Raw genomic sequence first — 24,860 nt, forward strand, 5'->3', positions numbered from 1 at the left:
TTATTGCAATGTTTTTGACAGCCAGTTACACTTGCAGCCAATGTAAGAGCAGTCCTCACTTGCCTACTCGACCAAGTAAGTTGGTTAGTTAATTAAGCATGTCAATCCTCTGGATGTTTTTTATGGGTACTGAATTAGTCTCATTTTTCAGGTTAGAAAATACATAACAGATGGACTTGAACGGGCTAGAGATGGCTTGACTGAAGCAGCAAGCTTGAGGGAAAGATTTGTGATAGGTACAAGTGTTAGTAGAAGGGTGGCTGCTGCAGCTACTTCTCAGGTAAATATCAGATTATGATTTATCTTATCCATTTTAATTTTCAATTAAATGAAAAATAATGGAAATAAGGGTGGTTAATTAATCGATGAACAGGCAGAAGCTGCTGCAGCTGCTGGTGAAACCAGTTTCAAAGCTTTCATGGTCGCAGTACAACGTTCTGGCAGTAGTGTGGCCATAATTCAGCAAGTATGTTCGATGTCTTGGTTGTTTCTTGTAGAAAAGTTCAATATGAAAGAATATTTGAAGTTGATGATTTTGAATCAATCCTACCTTTCATCTGCAGTACTTTGCAAATTCTATATCTAGGCTTTTATTACCTGTGGATGGTGCTCATGCTGCTGCTTGTGAAGAAATGGCAACTGCAATGTCTAGCGCGGAGGGTGCTGCTTATAAAGGGCTTCAGCAATGCATTGAAACTTTGATGGCCGAGGTAAGGGCTTCACCAACGCATTTGTTTTTTTGTTTGGGGGTGGGGGGGAGGTAGATATACTGAATAAAAAATTGTTATCTGGAGGATTAAACTTTCTTTCCTATGTTTACTGTCATGCTATCTTTTGATTATTCTTTTCGTCACCTACTTGTTGATTCATATTTTCTTAACACTGTTTTTTCCTCTCCAAGCTATTAGATTGTTCCTGTTTATTATTCATCGCAATTATCTCGGTGAAACTCCATTGTAGGTTGAGCGGTTGTTAACAGCCGAGCAAAAGACAGCTGATTACCACCCACCTGATGATGGAATGATTCATGATCATCGTCCAACAAATGCTTGCACAAGGTTTGTTCTTCTAGTTTACGCTTCTACAACTTGATGTGTATAAGAAGAAAAACAACAGTAATAAAAAGGAAAGAACGCCTGAACAAAAGAGTAGGAAAGCAGATGAAATTCAAGAAGGGGAAAAAAACTTAGGGTTAAAGGAAACATATATTTTTCTTTTTACTCAAAAGTAGTAATAATGATAAGTTGTGTTTGTAATATTTTTACAGCTTATTTATACCAAGGTTACAAAGATAATTTAACCCTAGCCCTAGATTTAAAACATAAAAGGAAACTTATAATCTTAATCATAAGAAGAATCTCTAAATTTGATAAAACTGAAATAAATAAATATTATAATAGTATAAGCTCACTTGTCATTCTTCCCGACTTGGAAAACTAGACTTCGTTGAGAAAACTTTCATGACTTTAGCATAAATTTTGGGATCAACTTGCTAGCTGGTTTGCCCAAACATTCACCAAAAATCTCCTATATTGATTACCCCTTGTAGACTTGACTTCTATAGTATCCGATACATCTTCAATAACCTCATTCTTCGCTTCAGTAAGTTGTTGCATCTGATCTGAAAGTTTAAGAACAACCCCATCAAAGCCCTCGAAAGGATATGTCTGAAACCCTCATTCTCCTTTGATTGATGTTGTCAACACTTCACGAACAATCAAGGATTCTCCTTGAACAGGGACACATCAATTTCTCCATTCTCTTTGATATACTCATCATAAATGGGTTCTAGGATAATTTCCTTTTGCTCTACCATCTCGGTTAAAGTCACCATTTGGTTAGGACAAGTACTATGTCCTTCTTCACCAAAAGCAAAACAACTAATATGAGAGTTGCTACCAGTCTTAGAAACCTTCTGTCTGACTTGGCAATCCTCAAGATTTCTCATGTTTCCTCCACTACGACTCATAGAAACCTCATGATCGGTTTCGAAGGTTGTTTGTTTTGTTTTAACACTTAGATAGATCCGAACCGTCTTTGTACTACTACAATTCTTTCGATCACAAGCTTTCTAGCACCAATATTGCCAAACACGTGTTTCAGCCATTAAAGCATGTATTCGTGCATCTTTGAGGTTGAATAATCGAACCACTCTCATCTCATTCTTGATAGACTGATTTAATCCTGCTAGATAACGAGACTTTACCCCTATTCAACCCAACTCTAATAGAAAGATTGTTAAATTCAGAGTTGTATTCTTCCACTAACAATCCCTTTTGCCTTAACTAGTAGACCTTCTCATATAACTCCATCGCATAATCAGCAGGTAGTAATTGTTTACACAATTTTTCTTTCATGTGCTCCCATGTGCTAATTTTGGCTCGTCTTTGCGTGCACGTTGCTCTTCAACTCTCTTCCACCGTTGATGTGCAATATCTTTCAATTTTACTTTCACAGGCATCTCCTTCCTACTTTTTACCATAGGATTCCACTCGAAATAATTCTCCAAACTAGCTTCCCAATCTGAATAATCTTTCGCATGTATCTAACCATGAAAATCAATATGAGTTCCTTGAATCATGAAGGGGGTTTTTAATGAGGCCTCAATTCCTATAAAAAAAAAAACATGAAAATCAACAACTTGAATACCTTTTGGTATTTCAAACTGATTGTGGGCACTTTTCTTAATCTTCATCCTAGCTTCCACCGGTTCCTATCACGGCACATCATGAAGTGCACGCGACAATTCTTCTATTGGACGTCAAATTGCAACCAAATTCGTCTCTTGACCCTGATTTCCTCTTGGACAGCCTTTGCCATGTCCAAACATGACTTCAAAGTAAATATTATTTTAAACCCTTGATCTAACGAGAATGATTACCAAGTTGATGTGGATAAGAAGAAAAACAGAAACAATCAATAGAAATAGGATTGAACAAACGACTAAGAAAGATGGAATTCCGGAAAAACTTTTCAAGGAAATCTCTAGTTTTCTTTTATTTCAAAGAAATGATGACGTTAAGCTGTGATTGTAATACTTTTACAGCGTTTTTATATTAGGATTTCAAAGATAATTTAATCCTAGTCCTAGATTTAAAACATAAAGGAAACTTATTATCCTAACCATCCACAATATCTCTAATATCTAATAAAACTGAAGTAATAAATATTATAATAATATAAGCTCTTGTGTCACAACTCTTCATTTTTCTTGAAGTACTTGTATCCAACTTATGTGTACATGAAGAGCTTCAGATCCTCTAATACATGGATAAACTAAGAAAAATCTGACGATACCTGGCTATATTAGATGTATGCTTGTATCCAACACTCACACACACGAGTCCAAGTGATATAGCTTCTAGTCAACTCTTGTGGAGGCACTACAAACTCAATGGATGCTAAGCTGATTGATTCTGAAACATGATTCGAGACCTTTGTGTGACACCCTAGACCAATATGACACACAGTTGACCGATTTAAGGTGCGACACGGAACCACCAAAGTGGCTGACCACCTTTTTCTTACTTTCTTTAAATATAAAACAACTGTAAAATAAACTGAAGAATAAATAAAATCTTTACACTTTACAAAAATGATACATGCCGCTCTACTGAAACTACGACTCATCTGGACAATAAAGTTTACAAATATACACGCCCTTTCAAAAATGCTGAGACGTACTTTGAATCTGCACTAGTTTGAATTGGATCTCGGTCTATCTACTGCTCGTCACTGCTGGATCTATTAACCTGCCCACGGAAACATCCGAAGGCTGAGCTAACTAGCTCGACTACACACTAATAGCTAAAACATACTGTAGATGCTTAATTTGTCTGGGTAGTTAAGAAACCAGAAAAGAGAGGGAACAGTTTGTAGAGAGTGGGGGGTATTTTGAGTTATCACAAAACTGTAAATGGAGGGGGAGGTCAGTTTTTTTTTTTAACTACTGGAAACCATCAGTTTTTAAGGGGAGACTAATCACCAGAAACAGAGGGGGGGGAGGAAAAGATCAGACAGCAAAAAAAACGAGCAGGAGATTACAGAGATAACGAAAAGGAAAGAGGGGAATTTGTAAAAGTTTATGGTTCAACATTTGAAAAGCAATAAAAAGAAACATTTTTTTTCTCTCCTGATTTTCATTCTCACAATCGCAAGGATATCAATCATTCACAAAAGGGCAGTAGCATTCTTTCAAGCAAAAACAAAAAAAAAAACATCAAGCATTAATAAGGAGGTATTTCATCTTATTTTGTTTATTTTTACTAACTATTCGTATATGTGGTATTTATTTAGGAAGAAAATAAGGGTAAGGAAGATAGAAATAGACAGTTAGATTTACCTCAGGTTCTGTTTTGATTGATTGTCGATGTCGTTGCTGCATCGAGGTTGGGTCTCTGTCCCGTTTGGTTCGTTTTTTTCTTTGGTGTTTAGGGGGCGAAGCTCTCGGGTTTGTAGTCTGAGATTGGTTTAACACCGAGTCATGTTAGTTTCATACGTTTTGAAATTTTGTTTAGACTAGAAGCAAAATCAGAAGAAAAGTTAAAAGAAAGGTTCAACTTAGCTTATCTCGCCGGTTCTGGTCCTCGTCAGAGTCCATAGGTGGTGTTGGTTGTTCGTTTTGGTTGAGGGCTAGAGAGGTCTAGGCTCATTAGGTCGATTCGGGTGCTTCATCGCTGGTGACCACCACGGTAGTGGTCGGAAAAGGGAATCGTGCCTGGGTTATCACAGAGGGTCGAGAGAAGAGGTGAGAGGGAGAGTGAAGAAGATGAGAGTGTATTACGGCTGGGAATGAAAGCAATTAATTTAGGGTTCAGTTTTCACCCTATATTTTATATATATGAATTCATTGAAACGGTAGTGTATAGGGCATACATTTTACGTGTGGTTTATCTGTGGGATGATCATTCAATATTCCAATATTATGCATTTTGGTCCATAACCACCGCGTTTCTGATTTTGTAACCTTGTTTTGCACTTATTTTATTTCGGTCTGTATACTTTATGCACATTTAATTCTCGTCCTAAAGTGTTTATTGTACTTAGTCTTTGCTCTTTAGATATTAGACCTTTTAAATTCTTACATGTTGGATTTTAGTCCATTTGGTTTGTTAAATCGAATTTTGCATTATTTGTGTTTCTAGCCTATTACTTTGAAAGTTTATGCTTTGATCCCTTGCGAATTGTTATTTTATGGTCCCGATGTTTGTAATATTTTGTACGTAAATTCATTGATGCATGTTTAAGACACAAATGCGTGTAAATAAACATATATATATATATTCAATAATTAGGTTTAAGTTTGAATTAATATACTTGAGTAAATATCAATTGTAATATGTTGAATATTTCTTTTTAACAATTACGTGAATTTGCATTGGGGATGTTTTATTATATATATTGGTTTTGTATGCTTAGACTTCATATATTTAATTTAGGTAAGATAGTATAATGCTTAATTTAAGTTCCATTTTATTCATTTGCGTACATGTAGGACTAGTCATTTTATCTTGATTGAATGTTGTATGATATTTTTAATTATAATATTTGTTTAATTAATTTTTGGCATGTGATATACTTTTTGTATAACTTGTATGATATCCTCATGTGCATAACTCGGCCATACGACATAATTGGATTAAGGGTAATATATTTTTAATTTAAAATTGTTGAAGTGGGCAGTCATAACTGATTTGAGGTCCGCTTTTAATGATTTTAAAATAAAAGTGTATCCCGAAAGTGAAACAAAAAAATTGATTTGTCACCTAAAATTTGGGAACGAGAGAAAAAGAAATGTTCGTTTATTTAAATATATCGAGAAAAGGTTGTTATAACTTTTAAGATCTGGTCTCGATATTTGTAAATAATCGAACATTCTTTATCTTTCTAAAATGACTCGGTAATTTTAATTTAATTTATTTGAGTGCTTTTGAATGTTTTTTTTAATTTTACATCATTGTTTTATTGGATCAAAAATCAAAATAAATCCGAATTTGTAAAGTTCATTGCAAAGACGTTAATTAATCGATTAGGTACCGATTTAGGGCGTTGTGGGGGTGCTAATCCTTCCCCACACGTAATCGACTCCCGAACTCATTTTTTTGGTAACGCAGACCTCAATTTGTTGTTTTAATTAAAATTAATTTTTACTTAAAATGACGAAACATTTTTTGGTGCCCAATCACACCCTAATCAAAGATTGGTGGCGACTCTTTGAACTATATTTTTTCGATCGTAAAGGAAATCTGAATTTTTTTCGAAACGAGAGGTTTTCAAATCACATTTGTTTTTAAATTAAAACTCAATTGAAAGAGGTAAATTAAAAATTAATGTGGCTTTTAAATCTCACCTTTTTTCACCTATTAAGGAAAAATCGTTTCGACAGCTTGGCGACTCTGCTGGGGACTTTTTTTAGAGAGTCAAGCCGATAGTCGATTAATTAATTGTCTTTGCAATTGAAAATTACAAATTCGTTTTAATTTGATTTTTGATCCCTTGTTTGGTTTTTAATAAGTTTTGTTTGTATTTTGATTTCTTTAATTTAATTTGATTGACAATTAAATAGTTGTACTGATCTGTTTGCTAATGATTTCAGAATAATTGTGTGTTTTTGGGAATTGATTTTGAGTGTTTTTATTGTTTGTTTTTTCGCTTTTCCTCACACACTGCACAGCTGCATTGTCATAATATGTGCTAAAACCCCGCTCCGTCCTATTTAAGTAGGAGTGAGAGACTATGCCCTCGTGTGGTTTTCACCTCCGCATGGGATAGTGGATCGCTCCTGGAGCTCACGCCTTATGGTCCTCGTGATGGTAATCACCTCCGCATGGACATAAGGAGGTGTGTTCCCTCGAAATTGAACTCGATCCCCTAAAGCCTGTGATGGGCCAGGATTGAGGGTTTGGCAGCCCAATGGGGCACCGGCAAGGACAATTCGAGAACCTATTACTTTAGAACCTAACCCGGCATATAGTGAACATAGAGCCCGAACTTAGGTTGAACCAAACCCGAACCTTAAGAATCCCGTGAGGAGGGTACACAAGGAAAAGTTTTTTTTGAGTCATTTATTTTCGTTTTTTCGAATAAATGCATGCGAACTAGATATCATGCAGTTAGGTTTATTTTTGAATAAGCATGCGAATTAGATATCATGCGGTTAGGATTTCTTTTTATGGATAACAAAGCATGGGGGTAGATATCATGTTGGGTAGGATCTGATAAAGCATGATTGGGTAGCCAGCATGTGGGTAGGATTCTTGAATAAATTATTATCCCGACTTAATTGCTTTATGTTTACTAACCGATCTTTTGTTGTTTTTGCCTTGTTTCTTTTCTGTTTTGCATTGCATTGTCCATTACATGGTGTTGATTTGGGGTCGATGTCCATATAGAAGGCCAGTAATATGGAACGAACGGTTCGGAAAGAGGTTGAGGACAATGCAGATGTTCTGAGGTGGTCAGAACAATCCCAGTTGACCAATGGAGACAGCGTGATGCCTGGATATGTGTCAGAGTTATTTGGTTACACCCACATCAACGTACGTCAGAATGATCTGAGTGAGCTAAGAGAGATATGGGGAAGATGGGAAGCAGCCGATAAGGAGATGTTTTATCAGTTGTACGGCGATATTCCTTGTCTTCTGGATGTTCCTATTGACCGAAATTTGTTTAGAGCATTGGCGCAATTCTGGAACTCGGCTTATAGCTGTTTCACATTTGGTAGAGTGGATCTAACACCAACGATAGAGGAGTATCAAGCTTTGGTCCGTTGTCCGAGGTCCCAAATGGATAGAATATATACCAAGCTGCCAGTCACTCATTCATTTAAGAAGAAATTACTATTGATGACTGGAATGAGTGAAGATTGGGTAGTCAGAAACATTAAGAAGAAGGGAGATAGTGAGTGCATCTCTTGGGCTGCTCTGAAAGAAGTAATTGCTCATCACCCTGATAAGAGAAAGAAGCTTGACTTGTTTGCTTTAGGGATTTATGGGCTTGTTATTTTTCCAAAAGTGCTAGGATATGTAGACGTATCAGTTGTTGACCTGTTTGAAAGATTAGACAAGCGCGTGGATCCTGTTCTAACTATTCTAGCTGAGACGTTCCGGTCTTTGAGTTCTTGTAGGCGCGAGGGAGAATGACGCTTTATAGGATGTGCGCCTTTGCTGCTAGTGTGGATTCTGAGTCATTTCAAACATGTTGAAAGAGCACCAGGACGAGTATTTCTAGACGGTTTCTCACCTTTGAAGGATTTTCTTGCTAAAGAGTGGCCTGGGGGTTTTACTGAAGAAAAATGGATGGTCATCTTCAAGGATATCAGAGATGGAGATATTTTGTGGCGAGCTTCGTGGAATACCTCTTCGGATATACTTTACCGATGTGGAGAGCGAGATTGGGTTCCTTTGCCAGGTATATGGGGTTCTGTTGGGTATGCACCGCTACTAGTTTCTAGACAGTATGGGTCAAGGCAGTTCATTCCAGCCACATGGGACTTGGTAGGGTCGGATTTTGCATTCAAAGGAGATCAATATAAGGGTAAAGTTAAAGGGGTTGCTGAGGCCTGGAAGCAAACTCGTCGTGTGAATTTGGTTACCTATGATCTCGAGTTGTCTCAACAGTACGAGCAGTGGAGAAGCGGTCGAGTAAATGACAATATTCCGATGGTGAATCCAGAAAATATTCAGCCGGTGGAGGAACAGTTGAGAGTGGTGCCATCTCCATTAGAGTTAGCCAAGCGCGATTTCGAAGCAGAACGGAGACAATGGAGAATGACTTTGCAGAAATTGGAAGATGAAGTGTATCAAAAGGGATTGGAGATTGACATTCAGAAGAGTAGAGCATATCGAATTGAAAAAGTAGAGAAGCAACTTCGGCTAGACTTTGACGATCTTCGGTCAACTTATCAGCGAATGGTAAAAGCTCAAGTAGGTTCTAGCTCGAGTAAGTCTGTCGAATTAAGGCAAGAGGTGGCGAGCCTCAAAAGAGTAGCCGGAGAGAGTCAAGAAGAGCTCAAGCAAAACAGACACCAAGTTAAGATTTTATCGAAGGAAAATGATTCTTTAGAACAGCGGTTACAAGAGAGTCAAGCCCAGAATGAGAAGTTGAAGGGGAAAATTTCAAGTTTAGAGACTGTATTACGACGATACCGAAGCGGGGAAGGTAGCTCGAGCCAGGGAGAGGTTGAAAGTATGAAAAGACAAGTGAGTGAGCTTGAAGCCATGGTTCAAGAGTTTTAGAGGCAAGCAAGTGAGCTATCGATAGTTCCTTATGAGGGGGATATACAGTGGCGTTTTTGGTGGGAGCGAGCTCAGGCGAGAGTTAAGCAAATAGAGGACTTTATTGCTTGTTACCTAGACCACGCGCGGGGGATAGCTCAATATTTGGTCATTCTATCTGAGGAAGCTGCTGATGTGACTGAAGAACTGGATCCTGAGGCTGAAGAAAACCAGAAGATTGTAGAGTTACTAGCACATGTACAGCAAATAGGAGAGATGGTGCAGATTTATTTGTGATATGTTTCAACTTTGTAATTGAACGTCGTTCTAATATAAAGAGTTATTCTAAGGAGTCGTTCCGGGATCAACACCCTGCATTTTGCATATGCATTTTTAATGCATTTAATTTTTGCATCGCATTTTATTCATTCATAATCATATGTTTCATATTCATTAATAAATATCAGCGATAACAAAATGACCCTGTGACAGAGTAATACTGGAAAATCCCAAGTATATCTACAAAACCAGGAAGAAAGTTATGGAAGACAAACTTGCCCAAATTGAGAAGGCTCAGTCGGAGTTACAAGATAATATCAAGAAAATGCAAGAAGATATGATGAATGCCCAAAAGGAGATGTTTGCCAAGTTTGCGAGTATGTTGGATGGAAGAAATCCAGAACATGGGAAAAGCCCTATGCCAGAAGGTGTAGCTGAAGACCCACTTCATCATCCAGGGTTAACCCCAAAACAATCTCAGAATGTTCAAGTGACCCCTGTTCATGTCGGGAAGGTGCACATTAATCCGGTCGGTGCTTCTGTTAACGTACAGCCTGGATCTAGTTCGTATCAGGAAGAACATCAATATCATCAAGTTCCGGACCTTGATAAAGAAGCCAAGAAGGACCAAAACAATCTGTTGGAAGAGAAATGGAAGCAGTTAGAAAGAGAGGTCAGAGCCATGAAGGAAGATACTAGTGTCTATGGATTCGACGCAAAGGAGTTAAGTCTAGTTCCTGATCTGGTCTTGCCTCCAAAGTTTAAAGTTCCTGACTTTGAAAAGTTTGATGGTACCAGGTGCCCCTCTGCACATATCACAATGTTTTGTAGGAAGATGACCGGATACATAGGGGACGATCAATTGTTGATACACTGCTTTCAGGAAAGCTTAACTGGCTCGGCAATCCGATGGTATAACCAGCTGAGTAGAGCTAATATTAAATCGTGGAAAGACTTGGCTAAGTCCTTTCTTGAGCAATACAAACATGTGAAGGATGTTAGGCCCAACAGGATGATGTTGCAAGGAATGGAAAAGAAGTCTAACGAGAGTTTTAGACAATATGCTCAAAGATTGAGAGATATAGCAGTGCAAGTCCACCCGCCATTGGAAGAGGAAGAAACAAATATGCTTTTTGTCAATACCTTAAAGGCTCCTTTTTTCTCGCATCTTATCGGTAATCCTTATCGAAGTTTTGCTGATGTAGTTACGGCGGGAGAAATGATTGAAATGGCTGTTAAGAGTGGGAAGCTCGAGGGAGGAGAGTCTAGTAAGAGACCACCAATGAGGAAAAAAGAAAACGAAGTCAGTAATGTGAGGCAGTACGATTCTAATAACATTACTGTTTCCCGTCCTCAAGGAGCAGGGTCATCAACACAAAATGACAATAGACAAGGGGCAAGGGACCAGAGGAGAGAGAGGCCTCAATTTGATCCAATTCCGATGACTTATAAGGAATTGTTTCAGATTTTGTATGATCGGCATGTGGTTTCGCCGTATCACGTGACTCCAATGCAACCTCCTTTTCCCAAATGGTATGATGCTAGTGCTCAGTGTGAGTACCATGCAGGGAACTCTGGGCATTCCATTGAGAATTGTACTGCTTTTAAGAAGGTTGTCCAAGCTTTGAGAACGAGGAATGTCATCAACTTTGGTGACAGTGAGCAGCCAAATATAGCTCAGAATCCGTTGCCAAGCCATGCAGGGGTAGGAGTTAATGCGATTACTGAAGAGAAAGGAAAGAGAATTGCAAAAAATGTTAGTGAGGTGGTATCACCCATGAGTTGGGTGTGGTGCCAGATGGTCAAGGTAGGATTGTTGAAGCCCAGTTTGATGGGTGAACAGTTTAACAGTGGAGAGGTGTGTCAGTATCATAACAGTGAAGGACACAGTATTCAGCAATGTCCTGATTTCCTATCTTTGGTACAAGACATGATAGACAGTAAAGAAATTGAGTTCTTTAGAGAGATTGCTGAAAAAGAGGAAGCGGAAGTTTGCGCTTCAGAAGGATCGTCTAAAGGGGTATACAATGCCAGTTGTCCCCTAATTATTACTCCCAAAAATCGAGTTGCTGAGAAGGTAGCCCCGAAAGTGGTTATTACACCTCCATCTCCATTCCCATATCGGGATAATAAACAAGTGCCTTGGAGATATGATTGCCAGATGGGAGATGTAACAAAAGAGAATGAGGAAATAGATGAGGTGGGATGCTTTACTAGAAGTGGTAGGTGTTATTCTCTTAATCCACCTAAAGAGTCTGAGAAGAAGGTTGTAGTTGATAAGGGGAAAAAAGTTGATGTGCAAATAGAAGAGGATAAGCCTGTTATCAATGAATCAGTAGCCGAGACTGAAGCGGTAGAATTTTTGAAGTTTCTGAAACACAGTGAATACAGTGTTGTGGAACAGTTACACAAGTTGCCTGCCCGTATTTCTGTTTTATCATTACTTTTGAGTTCAGAGGCCCATAGGAATGCTCTGTTAAAGGTTTTGAACCAGACTTTTGTTCCGAAAGAGTTGCCCATTGAAAAGTTGGATCGTTTAGTTTCCAATGTACAAGCTGATAATTTTTTATCTTTTTCTGAGGATGAAATCCCTTCTGGGATGATGGGTAGTCAGAAGGCTTTGCACATTACGGTTAAATGTAAAGGGCATGTGTTGTCCCGGGTCTTGGTTGATAATGGTTCAGCTTTGAATGTGATGCCCTTAGGGACTCTAAAGAAGCTTCCATTAGATAGTACACTTATGAGAACCTGTCAAAGTGTGGTTCGAGCTTTCGATGGGACTAAAAGAGAAGTGTTGGGCAAGATTGATGTTCCTCTGAATATTGGTCCAGCAACTTATGAAGTAGAGTTTCTCGTAATGTACATTATGCCTACGTACAATTGTTTGTTGGGAAGGCCTTGGATTCATCAGGCCGGTGCAGTTCCGTCCACATTACACCAGAGGCTGAAATTTGTGATTGATGGAAGGTTGGTATGTATTCATGCTGAAGAGGACATTATTGCTTCTGTTTCTTCTACTGCTCCGTATATTGAAGTTGATGAGCAAGCCGTCGAGTGTTCTTTCAGATCGTTGGAGTTTGTCAATGCTACGTTTGTGGCCGAAGGCAAGAAGATACCAAAGCCTCGATTGTCAAACTGTACCAAGATGGGGCTTAAATTGACTCTTGGAAGAGGAGCAAAAGTTGGAAAGGGTTTAGGCCGACAGTTGCAAGGACCGGTGAATCCCATATGCCCTATTACTAAAAAAGATCGATTTGGTTTGGGATATCAGCCAACTTCGAGGGATAAGATGAGGGGAATTAAGAAGGGCCAAGAAATCAGAAAAGCCAGATTGGCTGGTGAAGACCTTAGCTGGGAACCCATGACCTTCCCGCCGTTGGGTAGTATTTTCATGTCTGGGGGATATATGTTTCAAGGGGATTCAAGGAACACCGAGGTGATAGTTGAGGATGCCTTGGGAGATTTAGGCATTAACGTTATAACTGATGATGAATTTGAGGAAATGAGAGTTATGGGCATTTATCCTGCACCACCGGGCTTCGTGTTGAACAATTGGACCGCAGAAGAACTGCCTGTAGTTTACAAATCTGTTACAGAGTAATGCACTATAACTTTCTCCCTGTTGTTCATACCCTGGGGCAATAGGTGATTTTATGTAAAGGGTTAAGCTGTTTGTTTTTTTTCTTGCTTTCAATAAAAGATGCATTCTGTTAGTTCCAAATGACAAACATTTTCCCATTCATTTAATTCATTCATTCTTTGTTGTATATATGTATGTATTTATTTATTTCTATTTATTTATATGGGAAAAGATCCTCCCATATGTATATATGTATATATATCTTCTCTTTCATTATTTTTTCAGGAGCTCAGATATCAATAATATGAATGCCAATGACTCTGACCCGGAGATTGATTTCGAGAAGCCTATATGTCAAGGGGAAATCGAAGATTGTGATGATGATGAGAGATGTGAACTACCTTCTGAATTGCTGAAAATGGTGGAGAATGAAGATAAGCAGATTCTGCCTCATAAAGAGTCTACTGAGATTTTGAATTTGGGGACAGATGAGGATAAGAGAGAAATAAAGATTGGTACCACTCTGTCAGTTGGAGGTCGACAAGATTTGATAGAATTGCTTCAAGAATACAAGAATGTGTTTGCTTGGTCATACGAAGATATGCCGGGTTTAGATACAGAGTTGGTTGTTCACAAACTGCCAATAAAGCCTGAATGTAAACCGGTACAACAAAAACTGAGAAGAATGAGACCTGAGATGCTGCTCAAGATTAAAGAGGAAGTGAAGAAACAATTTGATGCCGGGTTTCTTAAAGTGGTCAAATATCCTGAATGGGTAGCTAATATTGTCCCAGTACCGAAGAAGGATGGGAAAGTTCGAATGTGTGTTGACTACAGGGATCTCAACCGAGCTAGTCCAAAAGATAATTTTCCTTTGCCACATATAGACACTCTAGTGGATAATACTGCTGGAAATTCTTTGTTCTCTTTTATGGATGGTTTTTCTGGCTATAATCAAATTAAGAAGAACCCTGAAGATATGGAAAAAATGACATTTGTTACCATGTGGGGAACGTTTTGCTATAAAGTAATGCCGTTTGGACTGAAGAATGCAGGGGCAACATATCAAAGGTCCATGGTGACGTTATTTCACGACATGATGCATAAAGAGATAGAAGTTTATGTCGATGATATGATAGTCAAAGCCAAGACAGAGGAAGAACATATCGGGAATTTGAGAAAGCTCTTTAAAAGACTAAAAAGATGCCAGCTAAAACTCAACCCAAATAAATGTACTTTTGGGGTGACATCTGGGAAGCTGTTGGGATTTGTAGTGAGCCGAAAAGGAATTGAAATAGACCCAGATAAAGTAAAGGCTATTCAAGACTTGCCACCCCCACGAACACAAAAAGAAGTCAGAGCATTTTTGGGGAGATTGAACTATATAGCTCGATTTATTTCACAGCTGACAGAAAAGTGTGATCCCATATTCCGCCTTCTTCGTAAGAATAACTCAGGAGAATGGAGTGAGGACTGTCAAAGAGCTTTTGAAGCAGTGAAGAGATATTTGTCGAGCACTCCAATTTTAGCGCCACCCATCTCAGGCAAACCCTTGATTCTTTATTTGTCAGTTTATGAAAGTTCAATGGGATGTGTGCTGGGGCAACGTGACCAAACTGAGAAGAAAGAAAGGGCTATCTATTATCTCAGCAAGAAGTTCACTGAATGTGAGACAAGATACTCACCCATTGAAAAGTTGTGTTGCGCTTTAGTATGGGCTACCCGAAGGCTTAGACAATATATGTTGTATCATACTACTTGGCTTATATCCAAGCTTGATCCCTTGAAATATCTAATGGGTGTGCCTGCATTATCTGGAAGATTAGCTCGTTGGCAGATCTTATTGTCCGAATTTGACATCCAGTATGTAAACCAGACGGCAGTTAAAGGAAGTGCTATAGCGGAATTCATTGCAAGCAGGGCTTCAGAAGAATATGAGTCGTTGAGCTTTGATTTCCCGGATGAAGATTTAATGGCTATTTCGGTAGAAGAAGCAGTTGTATCCACTAGCAAATATTGGAAATTGAACTTCGATGGTGCTTCAAATGCCATGGGACATGGAATCGGGGCAATTTTGGTCTCACCAGAGGGAGAGCATTATCCTTTCACCAGTCGGCTTAATTTTGATTGTACTAACAATATGGCTGAGTATGAAGCTTGTGTTCTGGGTCTTAGAGCTGCTGTTGAACGCAAAGTAAAAATGCTCAAGGTGTATGGAGATTCAGCTTTGGTAATATACCAGCTCAGAGGAGAATGGGAGACAAAAGATCCCAAGCTTGTAGAATACCGTAAATTGGTTATGGAGCTTGTTGAAGAATTTGAAGAAGTAACTTTCAATTACCTCCCCAGAGAAGAAAATCAAATGGCAGATGCTTTAGCCACACTGGCAGCAGCGTTTAAGATGAACGAGCATTCAAATATGATGCCCATTGAAATGAAGGCTTATGAGTATCCAGCCCATTGTTTTAATATTGAAGAAGAAGAAGATGGAAACCCCTGGTATTATGATATCTTGCAATATATAAGGTATCAGAGTTATCCAGAACAGGCTACTGAGAATGATAAGAGAACCATTAGAAGAATGGCATCAGGGTATGTGCTTGATGGTGAGGCTCTATACAAGAAAAGTCTGGATCAGGTCTTGTTAAGATGTGTGGACGCGAAAGAAGCCAAATTGATTCTTGAAGAAGTGCATGAGGGAATATGTGGTACCCATGCTAATGGGCATGTTATGGCTAGGCAGATTATGAGATTTGGGTATTATTGGTCAACTATAGAAACAGACTGTATCAATTATGCCCGAAAATGTCACAAGTGTCAGATTTATGGAGATAGGATACATACTCCTCCTCATCCGTTGCATGTAATGACAGCTCCGTGGCCATTCTCAATGTGGGGCATGGATGTTATTGGACAAATTTCACCCAAGGCTTCAAATGGTCATCGCTTCATTCTGGTAGCCATAGATTACTTCACCAAGTGGGTAGAAGCAGCTTCTTACGCAAATGTTACCCAGTCTACAATATGCAAATTTTTGAAGAAGGAGATCATTTGTAGATATGGTTTGCCCAAGAGGATTATCTCCGATAATGCGTTGAATTTAAATAATAAGATGATGGACTCGGTCTGTAAACAGTTCAAAATAAAGCATCATAATTCCACCACTTATCGCCCAAAGATGAATGGTGCAGTAGAGGCGGCCAATAAGAACATCAAAAGGCTCATAGAGAAAATGACTGAGACCTATAAGGATTGGCATGAGAAGTTGCCCTTTGCTCTGTTTGCTTATCGAACTTCAGTACGGACTTCAACTGGGGCAACTCCGTTTTCTCTGGTATATGGGATGTAGGCTGTTTTACCTATTGAGGTAGAAATTCCCTCACTTCGGATTTTGTCAGAGGTAAAGCTTGATGAGGCAGAATGGGTCCAAGCTAGGTATGACCAGTTGAATTTGATTGAAGAAAAGAGATTGAAAGCTATTTGTCATGGTCAGATGTACCAAAAACGTATGATACGGGCACATGGTAAGAAAGTTCGCCTTCGAGAATTCCATGAGGGAGATTTGGTGCTTAAAACGATTTTGCCTATTCAGAAGGATTTCAGAGGAAAATGGATGCCCAATTGGGAAGGACCTTATGTTGTCAAGAAGGCCTTTTCTGGGGGAGCTTTAGTCCTAACTGAAATGGACGGATCAGAATTACCATATCCAGTGAATTCCGATGCTGTTAAGAGATATTTTACTTGAAGAAGAAATAAAAGAGAAAAAAATGAGAAAATAAGAAAAAAGATAAATGATGGAAAAAACAAAAAGAAAGAAAAAGAAGAAAAAATGAAAAAGGGAAGAGAACAAATGGAAAAAGGAAGAAAAAGAGAAAAATGAAAAAAGAGAAATAAAAGGAGGGTTCAAGATGAAAACCCGAAAAGGGCGTCTTGGAACCAAAGGAGGTCTCAAGTTGAAAACCCGCAAAGGGCGACTTGAGTTGAGTTTGGAATTCAGAATTCGTGCATGGTGGAGGTTCTGAATCAATTTTGGAAGTGGAAAGAGCTCCTGATATGGATAGTAACAATGACAGTTGGTGATCAGGAATGAGACTAAAGATTAATGAGTCTCGATTGAAATAACCAAGAGAAATTGAATGCATATGAGATTCAATACTGGTTTAGGGCATCCAATGATAGAGATTTGAGAGTTTAGAAGTAGCTTCATACTCGTAAGCATCACAATTTTGGAGATCCTTCTGACAGAAGCTACACTCGAGATATTCTAACGGCGTGTCAGTTCAAAAGCATTTGCATTATTGATATTTGAAGACGCCTACTCTTTTGTTCTTTTACTGTTTCCAGTTAAAAGTTTGCCATTTAGTTGCCTAAAATTCTCTGTATTTATATAAATAAAGAGATGTCTTTTCTTGATAATTTCCCTTTTGCAAACATCTTATTTTGAAAGGTTAAAACATATGGCTTAACTTGAAGTACATGAGATCATTTTGTATTATTGTGTAAAAGGTTTCGGAAAATGCAGGTATTCTGAAGCTGATGATGGTTTTAACATGTAAGCTTGTGTGGTTACGGGAAAATGAAATCTTGAAGTTCGTAGAAAATTTCAGCCATTAAAAGTTGACCCTAAGAGATTGTTGTTTGTTGAGAAGTTGGTCAGGGATACTGGCGGGTTTCAAGAAAGAAATAAGTCAAGGTACTGTTAAGCCGAGAGATATGGAATTGAGATTGTTAACTGAGGTGAACTGGTCAAACGTTCTGTGCCCAAGATGAAGCCGAGTTCCATCGAGATCAAAAGGAGATAGAGTTCCTTCAAAGAAGAAAACGCATTGAATTGCATAATTGCATACATTTTAGGCATGAGTAGGATCATGGCATTCATAATCGCATGATGACTTAAATATCTACAGGTTTCCCAGGGATAATTGAGGATTGAAGATATGAAAGTATCGAGATGAAGATAACTGGTTTGACCTTTGAAGCAAATCATCTATAAGCCTTCACGAAAGAGTAGTGAAGCAAATTCGTTCGTTGAAGATTGAGTCCTATACTCTCTGAATGAATAGGGAGCGGACAAGTTCGTTGAAGATTGAGTCCTATACTCTCTGAATGAATAGGGAGCGGACAAGTTCGTTGAAGATTGAGTCCTATACTCTCTGAATGAATAGGGAGCGGACAAGTTCGTTGAAGATTGAGTCCTATACTCTCTGAATGAATAGGGAGCGGACAAGTTCGTTGAAGATTGAGTCCTATACTCTCTGAATGAATAGGGAGCGGACAAGTTCGTTGAAGATTGAGTCCTATACTCTCTGAATGAATAGGGAGCGGACAAGTTCGTTGAGGATTGAGTCCTATACTCCCTGAAAGAATAGGGAGCGGACCTGTTTATTGAATATTTTTCGAGTTCTATACTCTCTGAAGGAATAGAGAGCGGACCCGTTTTATTAAAGATTGTTCAAGTCTTATACTCTCTGAATGAATAGAGAGCAGACACGTTTTATGAAGATTGTTCGAGTCTTATACTTCCTGAAGGAATAGGGAGCAGGCTCGTCATTTGAAGATTTTTCAAGAATTTATCCTGACGTAACATTCTCAAGACCAGACAAATTCGATCATCTTTTGATCTTTACTCTATTCTCGTTACACGACAATGAACAAAGAGGGGCAGCTGTAGATGCTTAATTTGTCTGGGTAGTTAAGAAACCAGAAAAGAGAGGGAACAGTTTGTAGAGAGTGGGGGGTATTTTGAGTTATCACAAAACTGTAAATGGAGGGGGAGGTCAGTTTTTTTTTAACTACTGGAAACCATCAGTTTTTAAGGGGAGACTAATCACCAGAAACAGAGGGGGGGGGGAGGAAAAGATCAGACAGCAAAAAAAACGAGCAGGAGATTACAGAGATAACGAAAAGGAAAGAGGGGAATTTGTAAAAGTTTATGGTTCAACATTTGAAAAGCAATAAAAAGAAACATTTTTTTTCTCTCCTGATTTTCATTCTCACAATCGCAAGGATATCAATCATTCACAAAAGGGCAGTAGCATTCTTTCAAGCAAAAAAAAAAAAAAAAAAACATCAAGCATTAATAAGGAGGTATTTCATCTTATTTTGTTTATTTTTACTAACTATTCGTATATGTGGTATTTATTTAGGAAGAAAATAAGGGTAAGGAAGATAGAAATAGACAGTTAGATTTACCTCAGGTTCTGTTTTGATTGATTGTCGATGTCGTTGCTGCATCGAGGTTGGGTCTCTGTCCCGTTTGGGTCGTTTTTTTCTTTGGTGTTTAGGGGGCGAAGCTCTCGGGTTTGTAGTCTGAGATTGGTTTAACACCGAGTCATGTTAGTTTCATACGTTTTGAAATTTTGTTTAGACTAGAAGCAAAATCAGAAGAAAAGTTAAAAGAAAGGTTCAACTTAGCTTATCTCGCCGGTTCTGGTCCTCGTCGGAGTCCATAGGTGGTGTTGGTTGTTCGTTTTGGTTGAGGGCTAGAGAGGTCTAGGCTCATTAGGTCGATTCGGGTGCTTCATCGCTGGTGACCACCACGGTAGTGGTCGGAAAAGGGAATCGTGCCTGGGTTATCACAGAGGGTCGAGAGAAGAGGCGAGAGGGAGAGTGGAGAAGATGAGAGGGTATTACGGCTGGGAATGAAAGCAATTAATTTAGGGTTCAGTTTTCACCCTATATTTTATATATATGAATTCATTGAAACGGTAGTGTATAGGGCATACATTTTACGTGTGGTTTATCTGTGGGATGATCATTCAATATTCCAATATTATGCATTTTGGTCCATAACCACCGCGTTTCTGATTTTGTAACCTTGTTTTGCACTTATTTTATTTCGGTCTGTATACTTTATGCACATTTAATTCTCGTCCTAAAGTGTTTATTGTACTTAGTCTTTGCTCTTTAGATATTAGACCTTTTAAATTCTTACATGTTGGATTTTAGTCCATTTGGTTTGTTAAATCGAATTTTGCATTATTTGTGTTTCTAGCCTATTACTTTGAAAGTTTATGCTTTGATCCCTTGCGAATTGTTATTTTATGGTCCCGATGTTTGTAATATTTTGTACGTAAATTCATTGATGCATGTTTAAGACACAAATGCGTGTAAATAAACATATATATATATATTCAATAATTAGGTTTAAGTTTGAATTAATATACTTGAGTAAATATCAATTGTAATATGTTGAATATTTCTTTTTAACAATTACGTGAATTTGCATTGGGGATGTTTATTATATGCTATATTGGTTTTGTATGCTTAGACTTCATATATTTAATTTAGGTAAGATAGTATAATGCTTAATTTAAGTTCCATTTTATTCATTTGCGTACATGTAGGACTAGTCATTTTATCTTGATTGAATGTTGTATGATATTTTTAATTATAATATTTGTTTAATTAATTTTTGGCATGTGACATACTTTTTGTATAACTTGTATGATATCCTCATGTGCATAACTCGGCCATACGACATAATTGGATTAAGGGTAATATATTTTTAATTTAAAATTGTTGAAGTGGGCAGTCATAACTAATTTGAGGTCCGCTTTTAATGATTTTAAAATAAAAGTGTATCCCGAAAGTGAAACAAAAAAATTGATTTGTCACCTAAAATTTGGGAACGAGAGAAAAAGAAATGTTCGTTTATTTAAATATATCGAGAAAAGGTTGTTATAACTTTTAAGATCTGGTCTCGATATTTGTAAATAATCGAACATTCTTTATCTTTCTAAAATGACTCGGTAATTTTAATTTAATTTATTTGAGTGCTTTTGAATGTTTTTTTTTAATTTTACATCATTGTTTTATTGGATCAAAAATCAAAATAAATCCGAATTTGTAAAGTTCATTGCAAAGACGTTAATTAATCGATTAGGTACCGATTTAGGGCGTTGTGGGGGTGCTAATCCTTCCCCACACGTAATCGACTCCCGAACTCATTTTTTTGGTAATGCAGACCTCAATTTGTTGTTTTAATTAAAATTAATTTTTACTTAAAATGACGAAACATTTTTTGGTGCCCAATCACACCCTAATCAAAGATTGGTGGAGACTCTTTGAACTATATTTTTTCGATCGTAAAGGAAATCTGAATTTTTTTCGAAACGAGAGGTTTTCAAATCACATTTGTTTTTAAATTAAAACTCAATTGAAAGAGGTAAATTAAAAATTAATGTGGCTTTTAAATCTCACCTTTTTTCACCTATTAAGGAAAAATCGTTTCGACACATACTAATTGCATATCACTGAAAAGCTAGCTATAAAGTCTATTGATCTGATCTGCTTAGTGAATATCCTTGCGATATCCACTCTCTACGCTACTATAGACATCATGGTGCGTATGAGGGATTACTGCATCTCAGAGCTCCCACACCCCTCTAGTTTACCGGGATATATCCCCCAAAATTTTTGCATTGGACACCATACCCTTGACTAACCCACTCCTTGTGAGTGTCGGGCCTCGGCCTTAGTCGGTTTTAAGGGCCTTGCACCTTACCCAAGGATATATCCGGACTGCACCTATACTTTCGACTCCACTAGCTTTTCTAAAGGAACTTGGGTGTCCGAATTGTTTCCTGAGCATCAAACAAAGCTAGTCTTATTTGTCTCTAATTATTCTTTTTGATAGGAATAGGAGGCCTCATTAAAAACCTCCCTCGTAGTTGGCTCTTGTGAAAGAGGCAACTAGCGAGAGGAGGAAAAGAGTACCTCATTTTATTGATAAGCCATAATTACATAAGATTACAGCTTACACAGTAAACAACCTGAAATAAAATACAGAACAAAACAACAATGAAGCTCTAAACATTCAACCAATCCCCTCCTTAGATAACTTGTCTGCCTCCCAATTATAGCTCCTAGGAATCCATCTAACAATAATATCCCTAGCAGAAACTAAGGCCCCAATATCCCCAACCAAATTACTGAAAAACGGAGGGGCAGTAGAAGGCAGCAAAATCCAGTTAACTGTTGTTTTACAGTCACTCTCTAAGATTAATCTTCCTTTCAATGCCCATTCAGAGAAAATGAATAAATCAATGCCATGTTTGATGGCTTTCAGCTCAACAAACGAAGGTGGACCTGGTCCCACAACAATAGAGAAGGTGGATAAAGTAGAACAATTCGAATCTTTCAAAACTCCTCCAATTCCACCCAGCAACCCATCACCTGTTACCGCCCATCAACATTGAATTTAAAAAAATCAGGAGGTGGAGACCAGCATAGAACCTTCTTCTTCTTAGAGTATTTAATAGAAATTCTGTTTGCGAGCGATGGATCCCCTACTAGTAAATCAACTTGTATATTAGCTTGAGGAAATTTAGCTACAAACCATTTAGCCAGCCTAAATCTGGAAGTGAAGAACAGAGAACTGTCAAAATTCCAGTTTTTGAACACCACCGAATTCCTGGCCTTCCATAAAGATCACAAAACAACTCTGGGGATAAAATTCCAAATAGAAGAATACTTCCTTAGGTAAGACCAAGAACAAAGTAGGGAAGAAGGGTCTTTGGGCAAAACTGAAGAGATATCCCAAAACCTAAAGAATATATTCCACAGCTCCCTTGCAACAGAGCAAGAAATAAAAAGATGTTGAATTGTTTCCTCATACTTAATGACATAAGGGACACATAACATCTTTCATTGGAACCCCTTTTTTCTTTAGTTCTACTTTAACAACCAATTTCTAATGAGTAATCTGCCAAAGAAAGGTTTCCACTCTAGGAGGTGCCAATCCAGACCACACCCATTTGTTCCACTGAAAACTACCTCCAGATCTGCAGGAAAGTGTCTGTCTACAAGACTTAACCGAGAACAAACCATCACCTTTCCCAGACAATGCAAGAAAATCATCCATTGATTTAGTCAGAACTATATTATCAATCAATAACATTAAAGTAATCCACTAATCCAATTCCCAATCACATAAATTCCTCCTTAGCTGAATATTCCAAACCCAACCATTTTTTTCAAAGCAACCAAATTCAGCCACTTTTCCCCATTTGTTAGTCGATAAAGCAAAAATCCTAAGAAATTGATTCTTTAAGGTAGAATCATTAACCCAAACATCATTAAAAAATTCAATAGATCTACCATTCCCCTTTGGATCTTCAAATAAGACCTCAAGAACTCCCCTATCTCGTCTTTTTTCTCATAATTGTTTCGAATACCTCTCCAAATCCATGAGTCTTGAGGAGAAACTGCCTTGCATATCGATAGAGATAAGTTACTGACATTATGTTTGCAACATCGTAGCTTTTTCCACTGAGAGTCTTTTTCATTTGCATACTTCCAAACCCATTTCCCAAGCAACACTCTATTAACCAAACTCAAATCCAAGACTCCCAAGCCTCCCTTTTCAAAGGGTTGACACACCGTTTTCCAATTTACCCAATGAATCCGTTTCTTTGTTGTTCCTTCATCCCAAAGGAAACTAGCCATCAAAGAATTCAACTTCTGATTTACCTTTAAGGGGATTTTGAAAATAGAGTGGTAGAAAATCGATAAGGATGACAACACTGACTTCACCAACACCAATCTTCCCGCTATCGATAATGAGGAAGCTTTCCAACCCGTTAATCTGTTGTAGACTTTCTGTAAAACTGGCTCCCATAACAACTCTGAATTTTTCTTTGCACTTATTGGTAAACCAAGATAAGTCATAGGAAAAGATCCCACCCCACACCCTGCTACAAATGCCCATTCTTTTAAAACGCCCTCTTCCAATTTAACACCAAACAACTTACTCATAGACAGATTAAGTTGGAGCCCTGATATTAAACTAAAAACCCTCAACACTCTCCTGATATTTAGACTATGAGTTGGAGTCTCTGCAGAATAGGATTAGATCATCAGCAAACTGTAAATGTGTTAAACTGAAAAGATTATCTTCCCTACCAATACTGAACCCTTCGAAAAGACCAAGATCAACAGCCTTAATCAACATAAGATTTAAGAGTTCCCCAACTATATTAAATAGAAAAGGGGACAAACTACAACCTTGTCTCAACCCCTTGCCCATTTGAAATTCTTCTGTTGGAGAACCATTAACTAGAACCAAGATTGAGACAGAGGAAATACAATATTCAATCTAAGATATTCATTTAACCCCAAAACCCATGACTTTCATTAATCTCAATATAATCGACCATTCCACTGTATCATAGGTTCTGCGGAAATTGACTTTGAAATCAACTCCTTTCCTCCCTTTTTTATCCAAAAATATATGGATTCATTGGCCATAAAAGCACAGTCAAGAAACTGCCTACCTGGAATAAAGGCAAACTGCGAAGGGCTAATAATGCCTTTAATAACAGAAACAAGCCTTCTCGATAAGACTTTGCAGATAATTTTTTATAAACTGTCAACTAGACTTATTGGTCTGTAATCCTCAATATCGTCAGGATTAAGTTTCTTAGGAATCAATGTGATAAATGCATGATTGACCCCATGCTCCCAATTCCTCCCTCTTTGAAAATCATCCACAAACTTCATAAGATGACCCATCAGGATAGGCCAAAATTTCTTTAAAAAAACCCATCATGAAACCATCCGGGCCCGGGGCTTTAGCACTGTCCGAATGAAAAACTACTTCCCAAACTTCCTGTTCTGAAAAATTGACCTCAAGACCACTCTTCTGTTCATCTGTTAGTTTCAAAAAATTAAGTTTGATTTCCTCTACCTCCATCTTAGCTTTGTTATTATAATTCTCCTTGAAATAATCAAACACAAAGGCTCTCAACTGCTTCGGGTCTGTAGTAACTTCACCAGCCACCTTC

At 38.0% G+C, this 24,860-nt stretch overlaps 1 protein-coding gene across 2 annotated transcripts in view; it reads left to right on the forward strand.

Annotated features, from left to right (window-relative positions):
• The window catches only part of LOC120124910 (exocyst complex component SEC10b-like), a 43,691-nt gene that overhangs the window by 7,023 nt on the left and 11,808 nt on the right, over window positions 1-24,860 (forward strand). For both annotated transcript variants that reach the window (XM_039143468.1, XM_039143467.1), the window contains 5 exons: window positions 22-75; window positions 152-280; window positions 374-466; window positions 564-710; window positions 961-1,058. In XM_039143468.1, the coding sequence (XP_038999399.1) occupies window positions 22-75; window positions 152-280; window positions 374-466; window positions 564-710; window positions 961-1,058 (521 nt within the window). The remainder of the gene's footprint in view (window positions 1-21; window positions 76-151; window positions 281-373; window positions 467-563; window positions 711-960; window positions 1,059-24,860) is intronic.

This window comes from Hibiscus syriacus, unplaced genomic scaffold, assembly GCF_006381635.1.
Source record: "Hibiscus syriacus cultivar Baekdansim isolate YM2019G1 unplaced genomic scaffold, ASM638163v2 tig00110429_pilon, whole genome shotgun sequence".
Lineage (NCBI taxonomy): Eukaryota > Viridiplantae > Streptophyta > Magnoliopsida > Malvales > Malvaceae > Hibiscus > Hibiscus syriacus.